Source organism: Fundulus heteroclitus, chromosome 22 (genome assembly GCF_011125445.2).
Source record: "Fundulus heteroclitus isolate FHET01 chromosome 22, MU-UCD_Fhet_4.1, whole genome shotgun sequence".
Lineage (NCBI taxonomy): Eukaryota > Metazoa > Chordata > Actinopteri > Cyprinodontiformes > Fundulidae > Fundulus > Fundulus heteroclitus.
Genome location: NC_046382.1, coordinates 34,244,374 through 34,257,358, shown reverse-complemented (window position 1 = coordinate 34,257,358; position 12,985 = coordinate 34,244,374). Strand labels below are relative to the sequence as shown.

The 12,985-nt window shown below is 36.3% G+C and overlaps 1 protein-coding gene across 1 annotated transcript; it reads right to left on the bottom strand.

Moving 5' to 3' along the window:
- Positions 1-2,830: 2,830 nt before the first annotated feature.
- On the bottom strand, positions 2,831-12,710 carry LOC105937187 (myelin and lymphocyte protein). Its single transcript, XM_036126799.1, has 4 exons — positions 12,499-12,710; positions 6,218-6,382; positions 4,903-5,037; positions 2,831-3,444 (listed from the first exon to the last, which is right to left on the bottom strand). The coding sequence occupies exons 1-4, from the start codon at positions 12,583-12,585 to the stop codon at positions 3,370-3,372; spliced, it is 462 nt and encodes a 153-aa protein (XP_035982692.1). The 5' UTR covers positions 12,586-12,710; the 3' UTR covers positions 2,831-3,369.
- Positions 12,711-12,985: the final 275 nt, after the last annotated feature.

Sequence of the window (12,985 nt, the reverse complement as noted above, 5' to 3'; positions counted from 1 at the left end):
CCCAAAATGTTTATTAGTTTTTTTGCAGACATGTTTTACTGTTCTTCAATTCAATTCAATTCAATTTTATTTATATAGCGCCAAATCATGAAACATGTCATCTCAAGGCACTTTACAAAGTCAAGTTCAATCATATTATACAGATTGGGTCAGATTATACAGATTGGTCAAAAATGTCCTATATAAGGAAACCAGCTGATTGCATCAAAGTCCCGACAAGCAGCATTCACTCCTGGGGAACCGTAGAGCCACAGGAAGAGTCATCTGCATTGTACATGGCTTTGCTGCAATCCCTCATACTGAGCAAGCATGAAGCGACAGTGGGAAGAAAAACCACCCATTAACGGGAAGGAAAAACCTCCGGCAGAACCGGGCTCAGTATGAACGGTCATCTGCCTCGACCGACTGGGGTTACAGAAGACAGAACAGAGACACAACAAGAGAAACAAAAAAGCACAGAAGCACACATTGATCTAGTAATCTGTTCTACATTAGATGGTAGTAGCGGGTGAGCCGTCTTCTCTGGATGATGTCACAGTTAACAGAACGCCAGACCAGGTGTACCTACTATGAAGAGAAAAGAGAGAGAACAGAAAGTTAAAGCAGAAATGACAACACATAATGCATAATTGAAGAACAGTAGAACTCAATATAGTGAGAAAATTAGATCCTGATATACTCAGTAACCTAAGCCTATAGCAGTAAAACTATAAAGGTAGCTGAGAGTAACATGAGTCACTAGTTATAATTTTTGTCAAAAAGAAAAGTTTTAAGCCTAGTCTTAAAAGTAGACAGGGTGTCTGCCTCACGGACCAAAACTGGGAGTTGGTTCCACAGGAGAGGAGCCTGATAGCTAAAGGATCTGCCTCCCATTCTACTTTCAGAGACTCTAGGAACCACCAGCAGACCTGCGGTCTGAGAGCGAAGTGCTCTGTTAGGAACATACGGGGTAATCAGAGCTCTGATATATGATGGAGTTTGATTATTAAGGGCTTTATACGTTAGAAGAAGAATTTTAAATTCTATTCTTGATTTAACAGGAAGCCAATGAAGGGAAGCTAAAATTGGAGAAATATGATCCCTCTTGTTGATTTTCATCAGAACTCTTGCTGCAGCATTTTGGATCAGCTGAAGGCTTTGAACTGCATTTTGTGGACTTCCTGATAGTAAAGAATTACAATAGTCCAGCCTTGAAGTAACAAATGCATGGACCAGTTTTTCAGCATCACTCCTGGACAGAATGTTTCTAATTTTGGCGATATTCCGGAGGTAAAAAAAGGAAACTCTGGAAACCTGTTTAATATGGGATTTAAATGACATGTCTTGGTCAAAAATAACACCAAGATTTTTTACCTTATTACCAGAGGCCAGGTTAATGCCACCCAGATTAAGTGATTGGTTAAGAAGTTTATTTTTTGAGGACTCTGGCCCAAAGATTAAAACTTCGGTCTTGTCAGAATTTAGATGCAGGAAATTTAAAGTCATCCAGCTTTTGATGTCATCAAGACATGACTGCAGTCGAAGTAATTGATTGGATTCATCAGGATTTATGGATAAATATAGCTGAGTATCATCAGCATAACAGTGGAAATTAATCCCATGCTGTCTGATAATTTTGCCTATCGGAAGCATATATATAGTAAAGAGAATTGGTCCAAGGACTGAACCCTGTGGTACTCCACAGGTGACCCTAGAGTTTGAGGAAAATTTATTATTAACATGAACAAACTGGAATCTGTCCGACAGATAAGATTTAAACCAGCCTAATGCTTTCCCCTTAATCCCTACAGTATGTTCAAGTCTTTGTAGGAGAATATTGTGATCAACTGTATCAAACGCAGCACTGAGATCTAACAGGACAAGTATAGACACAAGTCCATTATCTGAGGCCATGAGAATATCATTAGTGACCTTCACCAGAGCTGTTTCAGTGCTATGATGAGCTCTGAAGCCTGACTGAAACTCCTCAAGTAGGTCATTACTTTGTAAATGTTCACAAAGTTGATTAGCAACTACTTTCTCAAGAATTTTAGATAAGAAAAGAAGATTAGATATAGGTCTGTAATTTACTAACTCATCTTGATCAAGAGAAGGTTTCTTAAGTAAAGGTTTAATAACAGCTACTTTCAAAACCTGTGGTACATATCCATTTACTAAGGATAGATTAATCATGTCTAAAATAGTGCCACTGATCAAAGGGAATATGTCCTTAAACAACTTGGTTGGGATTGGGTCTAACATACAGGTAGAAGGTTTAGATGAAGCTAAAATTTTAGATAGCTCAGAAAGCTCTACTGCTTCTAAACAGTTCAAACACTGCGCAGATTCTAAAGATTCCTCCAATGCTGCCTCACTTACTGAGGACGAGGTTCTTCTGCTTCATTTCCCAATAAACAAACAACCACACACATATTGGAGTTTCCAGTCTGTTTATTTCGAGACAAAGAATTTTAAAATACCTGTGAATTGAAATCATCTATTTACAATGATAAATGTTAAAATGTATTCAATATTACAGCGCACAGTAAAGTGAAACAACATACACATTGTATATTTAGGAAATTAATTTGAACAAAGTTAATAAAATAGATTTTCATCATTTTGTTTTATATGTTTTATGATTTCTTCATCTAAAATACAAAGAAAGCAGACCAAAAAAACCCACAATCACCTTTCTTGTTAATTTTTACGAGGGATATGAAATATCTCAGGGTAGGAATTTGTCAGACTTTAAAAAAAAGTAGTTTTGACTCCTGCAAGATGGCACTCAGTTATTTTGTAAATATGACTTTTATATTGGCCTGCAACACACACTGATTTTACTTTTCTGTTTTTTTTTTTTTTTTTTTTTTTTTTGTTACCCCTGTAACATAAACTTTGTCAGTTGGCTCTTCAACATTTAAAACACAAAAGGGGAAAAAAACGAACCGTAACTGAGGCCTATTCATAAAAAAAGAGGCAACGTTTAAACATCCAGAGCAAATAATAAAATATATCTGGGTTTACTATAAGAGAATGCTGTCTGAGGGTAAGATACTTAAAATGAAATGACAGGCAAAATAAAATTATGGGAAATCTTTTTACCCATTTCTTAAAAAAAAATCACAGATACAGTTACATCTCACACAAACCTATTCTGAACAGGTGCTTATCTTATTGAGACAAGAGCCACTTATGAAGTAGTAAATGCATAAAGATATGATGGTTTTACATCAATTTACACATTGGACACAATGGGATTTATCTCTTAGTCTTTGTAGCTATTAATTCTAGAACTAATGAAGAAAGAGCAAAAGAAAAATGTAGCGCATGTTTTATAATTCTTTATCGCTTCTTTTGCTTAATGTCTGAATGAGTTCAGGTTGTTCTTTAGGCCCTCTTCCATCTGATGGCAGAGAAAATGGCATGGAGGAAGTAGAGAAGAGTGGCCACATGGGACATCACCTGGAAACAACACAGACAGGAGGATTAAAATGTCTGGATGCTGAAAGGAAACCGAGAGGCCCACATTTGGATTATTCTGAAAAATCTAAGTTTCCGATTGAAATAGATAATTTCTGATCTTTAGAAAAGTCCCTCAGTGTCGGATCTATCGTGGATCTCAAGTGTAAATATTTCAGTTAAAATTACAGATTTTGTGCTTGAAAGGGGAGGGGAAAAAATTTATCATCCTGAAATAAGGTAAGGCAGGTTTTTTTTTATAAAACAGAGAAAATAAAAACATTACAGAGAGATACAAACTTCAGCATTAACATTAAAAGGCAGCTCTAAACAAATAGGTTTTTAACCTTGATTTAAAGGAACTTTAACAATAAGGCACATGATTAACTGTGATGTTTTATGAAAACTATACTAAACATTTCCAACGTCTCTCAAAAGTCCATCTTTTAGTTTAGGTTTCTGTGCTGTACAAAATAGACCATAACGAATCATTTCAAAACTTTTTTTTTTTTCCAGATTTGATGCAATGTTCTGTATGTTCTGTACAATCCAGCTAAAAAAACAAACATATTTGTTGGCAAAAATCTGACAAATAACAGATGCAACAATCTGGTTGTCTGAGTAAGCATACTTTTATTTTGTTAAAGCAATTTTGGATAAAATTTCTGCATTCTGCAATTTCCTGTGGTTTGGATCTACCTCACATCTTGCTTTGGTGATATTGGTCCACTCTCCTTCTCCTGAGTGATACCTTTTAACTGTTAGGAGCCTTGGAATTATATAAAACTCTCTCTAAACTACAGCTTTAGCTAAAGGATGTAAGGGAAAAAAAACATCAGGAAAAATTCTATTGGGAGAAATCAACCTTTATGATAGATGGTAGGTGTGAATTCAAGAAAACTAAAAACTGCAATTAAATTAAAAGGTGCTTGGACTGACATTCATTTTTGTTTTTTTGTTGTTGTTGTTGTTTTTTTTGTAATTTCTCTAACCAATTTATTGTTTTAGTTTATTTTTTTATTTAACAGTTCTGGCAATATGTCACATTAAAGGTAAGGAAAACCTTTAAGGTTATTCATTATGTATTAAACCATTATATCAAGTCGTCACTGTCCACATTTGTGTGTGTTTTCCACACAAATTTATTGTGTTTTTCAATAAACGGCAAAGTCAATGACATGCCCTGTTTCAGGAATAACAGAGTACAAAAAGAACACAATAAACACAAAAAGTAGACAAAATTATTTGAGAAAACTGTTTTAAAACCCAATTATTTCCTTTTGCCAAAATCTGAACATCATAAACAATGCATACTACAGGTGATGACATTACAGTTACAAAAGTCAATTAATATGCTGTACAACATTCAAAGTTACAAGTAAAATGACTTGATTTAAAATCTTTACCATTTAGATTTGGCTATGTAGTGAAATTAACTTTAGTTAGGTGTGTTTTGCATACCACTGCAGAAATGTCCAGTCGATAGATCTTAAGCTCCTCTGTCCCTAAAGGGTTCCTTTTCAGAAGCGTGATGTAGGCTAGAACCACAGAGGCACTGAGGTAGAAAACCACAGCTAAGAAATGAAAACCTGCGTCCTGCAGGAGGAAAGGAGGAAGACGGTCAACACTGATGGCTGTCAGTAAATACATAGTATTTTATATATATATATATATATATATATATATATATATATATATATATATATATATATATATATATTAATGCCTATACAAACGTAACACAGAAAGAAAGGAAATGTGTGACTGGTTGACTTTTTTCTTTGCGATAAAAGTGCTTGGCAATATTTTTGGTATGCCCTCTTAAATGGTGTCAAATGTGCAAGGAAATGGCATTTATTGTAAGCTGCAGAGTTGAGTATGTGGGCCATGTTCATTAAAAACCTGCCAATCTTTCTCAGCGCTGGGCGGTAGCAGTGTGATGGTGTAAGATGACTTCTCCCTCATCAGGAGACTAAGGTTTATCAAGGATGACTTCCAGAATGTAGGACTGGAGAGAATGGACTGGTCTGACTTCAGTCCTGACCTTAACCCCATTGAACCCTTGCACGATCAGCTTGGGCATACTTTTTTTTTTTAGCAGTGTGAACAACACAACCGCGTGTTATGATCTAGGGAATGAAATGCTGGTTGAAGAATGTGATCCCATCCCACAGCAGGGAGTGACCAAGGTAGTGACCAGGCTTTTTTTTGGTTATGTATGGTTCTTCAACGTACTACTGAAGAGTATTGTTTGCTGAACAAGTAACTTGCTAAATTGCTAATATGTGTTGATTATTGAAACTTCAATCACCCAATCCAATAAACAGCGCTTTAACAAGCGCTATTTGGTATCAGCATAGTGGATTTGGCAAGTTTTATTGCTGCAACCAACATATTAATCTCTACTGCTCAACCCTCAATGAAATGGAAAGAAACATCTATCTATCTATCTATCTATCTATCTATCTATCTATCTATCTATCTATCTATCTATCTATCTATCTATCTATCTATCTATCTCTATATGTATATATATATATATATATATATATATATATATATATATATATATATATATATATATATATATATATATATATATATAAGGTCATGTTAGGGGTTAGGTTTAGCGCTATGGTGTCAATTAGGTTAACATAAAAGTTAGTGCTAGGGTTAGAGTTAGGCCATAGAAAGGCTTGAAGATAAATGGAAGACATGGCAGAGTCCTTACTATGTACTTTAAAATAGGATGTATGTGTGTGTGTGCGTGTCTAACCAGGCCAGGCCAAAAGCTGCTCTGATTGCCTCCGCACGCGAAGATGAAAAGCCAAAGGGTTGTTCCGACGAAGCAGAAGACGGACACAAACATCACCCAGCCCAGAGGATTGTCCGGGTTGACCCGAGTCGAAGCCACTAGGATCCACACCAAACCCCCAATGACCTGCAAGGTCAGACAAAGAAGAGAGAAAGAGATGTTTGAAGCTTTAAATGTATCCAACATCACAACAACTATTTCATTTAACAAGATTTTATCAAGAAAATATAATATAAATATATATAAATAAATATAAATATATATAAAATCTTGCTTGAAACTGTTTGCTTGTTACCCTTAGTCGCTCTAATTTATGTCCTAATATTCTGACTTGTTAAGAAATGTTAAATTAAACTTTATTAGTAAATGCTACAAGGTCCTAGGTTTAAATCTCTAACCTAGAACAGTATTCCACCGCTCAGCCATTTCCCAAAGAGAGGCCGTTCAGCAGCTATTGACTTGCTATTTGCTCTGGGTCAGAGTTCAGATTTTGAGAATTACTGGGATACATCTTCCTTTAAAAGAGTTTTGTTGTAATGAACAAAATGTAAAACATATGTCATAAATGGAGAATATATTCCCTAATCTAATCCATATTAAAAAAATAGCAAAATCCTAAATGTATCAAAATGCACTAGGAGAGACGGACGGAAGGACAGATAGATAGATAGATACGTATATATAGCTTTTTTCCCCATTGATGTTCATGAATAAAGATTGAAAGGCAATACTTTAGGCCATAAAAAGCACACACACATGCAAATATACACAGCAATGGCACTTTTCTGACTATTGTGTCAGTTTGTCCTCTCCTCCTTTGGCAAACATTGAGCTGAAAAGACTCTTGAATCATCATCAGAGACTTTCTTACCCTTTTGTAAAAGTTTTTATTTTTGCATGAAATGCAGTGCTTGCAAAGGAAATAAACTAATTTACAAAAAAACTTATAAATAATAAAATATCATGTATAAAAAACATGAAAACTACTAAATTAATTTTGAAGTTGCTGTGGCTCCCTCAGTGAAAAAGTCTTTTCAATAGAACATAAATAATGCTCTTTGACTGTGAGATGATATCATAAGTATGACTCCTGGACAGGGCTATGGCAATAAAGGATTATTAGCTCCCTCTATTTAACGCCTTCCACAGATGTTGGTGTTTAAACCAGAATACGCTGTAAATAATACTGTTAGTGAGTGAAGCTGGAGAAAGTACAGAGGATCTCAAATTTGGATGGATTATTTTAAGGCTTCCTCTTCATTTACTGTGACACACATCCTATACAATGTAAGTGAAAGAAACTAATAGATTAAAGATAAAACATAAAGAAGCTGAACTAGTCTGTAACTAATACTTTGTTGAAGCCTCTTTTGATTCAATTTCACCATTTATTTTAATTGAGTTTACACTTCCCATCAGTTGGGAATCTGAAAAAGCTGAGAAAAGGTTTTCTTGTCATTTAAGGAGCTTCTTGAAATGTATCTTTTTGCATCCGTCAGCTAAAGCCACAGGTGACAGAATATTCCCAAAATCTCCATGATTTGGTGAATATTTGCAAGGTAGGATGCACAAATTATACTTTTTTTTTTTACTTTTCTTTCCATTCAAATAAATTAGTTTTTCAGTTGAATTGTGCAAGATAAATGTGTTATTATTCAATAAAAAGACCATGAACAAGTCATATAACAGGGTTGTGTGCACTATTCAGAGCCCCTGTATCAGCAGAACACTGAATTTAAGGACATGTCCATAAGTCCAAATAAGCCTTCTGTGCCCTATGTAAAAAAAAAAAAAAAAAAAAATCTGAGACAAAACTTCCATCCGTTTGTCCTGTCACATTTATAGAAGCCACAAATCTACCCTGGTTTACCGTCATTTAGGAATTCTCCCATAACACAAAAGACATACGTTGTTTGCTACAAAACCATCCTGAAACTCTATGAAACCAAATCTCTGTTAGTTGTGCAAATATTGCTGGATAAGCTATTCATACATTTCTTTTAAACCAAGCAACCAACCAGCAGTTTGCCTGAGAGGAATGTGCCATACCCTAAATCAAATAATCTGTCTGCAAACATTTCACTAACATTGTACGTTCCTTTAACTCCATGAATGCAGATTTTCCGCTTTGAAGTCTCTTTTCCCTGTAGGTGGATAAAATGACTCACAGAAAACATTTTCGAATGTCTTTGCTTGAATAATAAAAGATATTTCTGCTATGAAAAACCGTAATCCTAAACCATCCAAACAAAATAAATATTTATATTTATGGATAAATGCATACCTTATAATAATTACATTTAAAGCATGATCTTTAATCTGACTATAAGTTGAAGTATTTCTCTTATTTTTGGCTGTCCATCAGTTTTTGTAAGTGTATAGATAGGGACAGTTGTAAAAATAAAATGTTTAAGTGTTGGACTGGAAGAAAAGCCTAACAGCCACTTAAACAATGCAGTGCAGAAATGAGGGACAGAACAAACAGTGTGTGAAGACATGGTTTTGTTCTGTACAAACATTGACTGCCACCACACAGTGATGTCAGAGTATAATACATAAGCCTTATTGTTGTTTCACAATTTCCATGGTGTCCTTTGCCAAAAGGCACTTCTGCATGGTTCAGTAAATTTCTGAGGGAAAAAAAAACATTCTTCCAAGAAGCCCTGAAATGTTTGCAGTTTGCTTCCATTCAAACCATAATGGATGCCAAATGTCACTAACTATTCCTGTCAGCATTGGGCGCTTTTCCCTTTTAACCCTCTACATTTGGTATTGCAGATGAATTTGGAGAACATTTTTCACATAGGAAAACATTCTTGCATAAATATATTTAATGTTTCAAAACAATCAGTTGGGGGGGGGGGGGGGGTTGGTTCACTTCATTCTGTGTGCGATCTGGTCATGTGATCTAAGCCGGCAACGGCCTTCTTTCCAACACCCTAGAGTACGTAAACAGTTCCAGGTAGGCAGAGAAATGTGATCCTTCTGTAGCTGGAAGACACTGTCTGGCCCCCTTTCTTAAAAAACTGGGACCACCGACCCAGATAATCACTCCACAGATGTTCTAGTTCTCTGTCACATTGTAGAGGCATGTCAACAAAACAGCTCCACAGTTCCTACATTCTTGGTACGAGATCTTTAAATACTTCACCTGCTGCCTTGCCATCAGACAACTCTTTAACTACAATGCCAATCCAAGTCATGGTGATGGATCAGCCTCACCTAGATGCCTCAGACTCTTACTCATCAGAGCAGATAGTGACCAGGTTGAGGAGATCCTAAAATTGTTCCTTCCGCTGCTCCAAATATCCCCAGCGCAGGTCTGCTGTCGGCAAACAACCCAAAGCCAGCTTGGGAAGGTCCCTCCATTTCACTTTCTGGGTCATCAGTTTGACTGAAATTCTTTGAGGGATATTAAAAGTCCTTCTCCACAGCCTCCCTATAGAGACTTTCTTGTTTAAAATTGACTTTCAATTAATTACTAAAAATTATTTTGCCATTCTCTTTTACAAAATACAGTGAGAAGTGGCAGATGGCTACTTACATTAAGCCAGACTCTGCTGAAGGTTTCTTCCCGTTCAAAGATAGTTTTCCTTACTACTGTCGCCACATGCATGCTCATTCAGAATGGGGTAATGCTGCAAAATCAATGACTTGATTCGTCCGTCCGTCTGTCCATAAAGGGCCATTTATGGTAGTTAAACTGATTCACCATTTACCATTTACTGCATTTAAACTGGATATGTTTGTTGTGAATAAGCGCTATAAATAACAAAGAAATTCAATACATCTAATAAACAACAAATTTGCTTCAGCATAAATAGATGGCAACAAGTCCCTTCATCTGATATAACTACTTAAGTACATAATAATAATGAAAATTATAATTATGTTCCACAGTAGCACCTTAGAAAGGAGTATATTTTGTTGTTTCTTCTTGTTGGTTTCAAAATCAGTATGTAAAATTCATTTGTATAGCACCTTAAACAGACATTAAAATCGCAAAGTGTTTCAGAATAACAAAGACACAAAAACAACAATGTACTTAAAAAAATAAAGGTAATCTAGTTAAAAGCCTGGTTATATATAAATGTCTTTAGCTGCTTCCTTAAAGAGTCATTGAAAGTCATGCGGCGACAGTGGGAGATACTTCCAGAGCCTCGGGTCCACGGCATGAAAAGCCCGATCTCCATGAGTTTTAAAATGCGTTCATGGCATCGCCAACAACCTCTGGTCAGACAATTTTAATATCTGAGAGGAACAGTAAGGCTCCAAACGGTTCTTGATATATTCAAGAGCTTGGCCATCAAGTACGCTGAACATTAGGACCAACATTTTAAAATGTCTCCTGCCGTGTACAGGCATCTAGTGCAGGGAGGCCAGAACAGGGGTGATGTGCTCTATTCTGTTTGGGCCCGTTAAATGTCTTTCTGCCACATTCTGGACTCTCTGAAGGCAACTTAAAGTTGAAAAGCTGAGCCAAATAAAAAGTCTATTAGAATATTCCACACAAGACGTGACTACAAACAAATTCGGACCTGCCTCACACCAGGAATTTTATCGTCATGAGGAATAATCAGGGACCGTTTTGTTCGCATTTAGTTGCAAATTAGTTTAAAAACATTTCATGTCTATCTACCAGAGATATCAAATGGTGCTTTTTGGTTTTGTCTGCTTCTCTCTTAGGTTCTAAAAACAATTCTGGGGACTTCACACATGACTTTCACAATGAAAACTGCATGTTTTTATTACAACATATGCTTTGTTCCATGTTTTCCATGTTCCATGCTGTTTCTGCACCATATTGCGCGGTGATACATCTAGTATGTTAAAAAAATATAAAAACCTCCAACTTGATGCCGATCAACAAAGACATTTACAAACAAACTGTAGAGATTTTAATCCTGAATTTGATCAGAATGAATTGTTTTTTCATTTTGCTGTGGTTAACTGAACTTTATTTATTAGAAACCACTGGACTCTTGGTTTCAGTCCGGGGCAGCAGTGAATAGAGGGGCTTGGCCCCCTGGACCCGCCCATCTCTCTTTATTAGTGTGACGGCTTAAATAAACACCATCGGTACATTTCCATTCTTGAGCAGCAGATCATGTAAAGGGTCGGACCTTAAAGTAAACCAAATGATCTGGTGGCTGGTTTAGATTTACACCTCGCTCTGCAACTATATCTGCGGAGCACAGGTGTTTTTCCACCTGTGTCACAAAGATTTAATCTTCCGTGTTTCCCTGTACAAAACAAAAAAATATGATAAAAGTCCAGGTGTTAGCTAAACCTTTAGGTAAAAAAGGACATTTTAAACAAGTAATTCAGAATGTGCCTTTACAGTTTTCTAGAAAATGTGATTAAATGCACTGTAAAACTTTACAAACTGTTTTTCATAATCTAAAACCTCTACACAAGTTAGAGTTATGGAATGGCCTTGTAAAAGTTTTATCTCAAAGTTATAGTTATTATAACCATCTGTGATTTTATTCTTTGCTCTTTTTGTTGTTTGCAAAACTGGTCTTCTATTGAATATTAGATGTAAGGTCCCTGTATCACAGCAAAATATTAAAAAAAATCTGACTCATAGATTTTATTCATATAACGATGTCAGTTTATTTTGGGCAATTTTTTTTTTGTTTGATTTTATCTTATTTTGCACAGTTATACACAGCTCAACATTATTGCCTTTAGCATGTTCTTACCTAAAAATTGTTGTTTGGCTGCAGAACTGATAGTGGTTGCTGTTTTTTTTTTTTTTTTTTCTGTTGCCAAGATAGTCAGAAACAATAGGTCATTGAGGTCTACAGTAACTGTCAGTATCAACTCAAGAAGTGAGCAAGTTGCCCAAGTAACACATGTTAACATTTGCCAAACAATTGTTCATTTAAAAAAATAGCTGATTGAAGAAGGTATGATATGCATATTTAGTTTTCTGTTTAGCTTTAAAAAATGTCATTACTTTTTCTTAGCTTCATTGTAAGTTAGCTAGTGTGTTTACTGCTGGCTGCACTTATCAACAACCACTACTGTCCACCAATCCAGCAATTCACTGATTCTTATCCAAAAGGAGAAATGCCTCTGAGGAGAAATGTTTAAGAGGAGGCGAAGGAAACAAGATCAAAGTGATGCTGAATGCCTCTAAAAGAATAAGCACCAGGAGGCAGGCAGATAAAGGAGTGATCTGAGTCAGCAGTGTAAAAAAAAAAGTGCAAGAAAAGATCCTGAAAAATGACACTTACCCACTCAGGGATGAAGAACAGGTCAGGAAAGCTGATGAAGATCCTGCCACCTGTGGGCAGAACATCACCTGAGGTCGTGGAAGCCATAGTCCAAATTTTGCGTTTGTGTCTGGGATTTTCTCCAGAATGTGATGCTTAACCTGTTTTTATTCTGCTCTTTAAAGGGCGTCTTTCGCTCCTGCTCTGTCTCCTTCTGCGCCTCCCTCCACCTCTCCTCCCCTCCACCTACCCATCCATTCCCAGACGACCTGTTTGACAGGTGCTTTTTTGGCTTTGTTTGTGCAGCAAGAGGACACTCAGAGTGCAGAGTGTGTGTGTGTGTGTGTGTGTGTGTGTGTGTGTGTGTGTGTGTGTGTGTGTGTGTGTGTGTGTGTGTGTGTGTGTGTGTGTGCGTGCATGATTTCTGCGTTTGCCCTCATCTGTTAACAGGCTAACAGTGCTTGAGGACATGTCACTATAAATGGCAATAACATTGTTTACATGAACA

Excerpts from the sequence above, each read along its gene's own strand:
- LOC105937187 (XM_036126799.1), bottom strand. The coding sequence starts at position 12,585 with ATGGCTTCCACGACCTCAGGTGATGTTCTGCCCACAGGTGGCAGGATC. Across the intron at positions 6,383-12,498 it reads TGTTCTTCATCCCTGAGTGG|GTCATTGGGGGTTTGGTGTG; the intron begins GTAAGTGTCATT and ends CTGACCTTGCAG. Across the intron at positions 3,445-4,902 it reads GACTGGACATTTCTGCAGTG|GTGATGTCCCATGTGGCCAC; the intron begins GTATGCAAAACA and ends TGTTGTTTCCAG.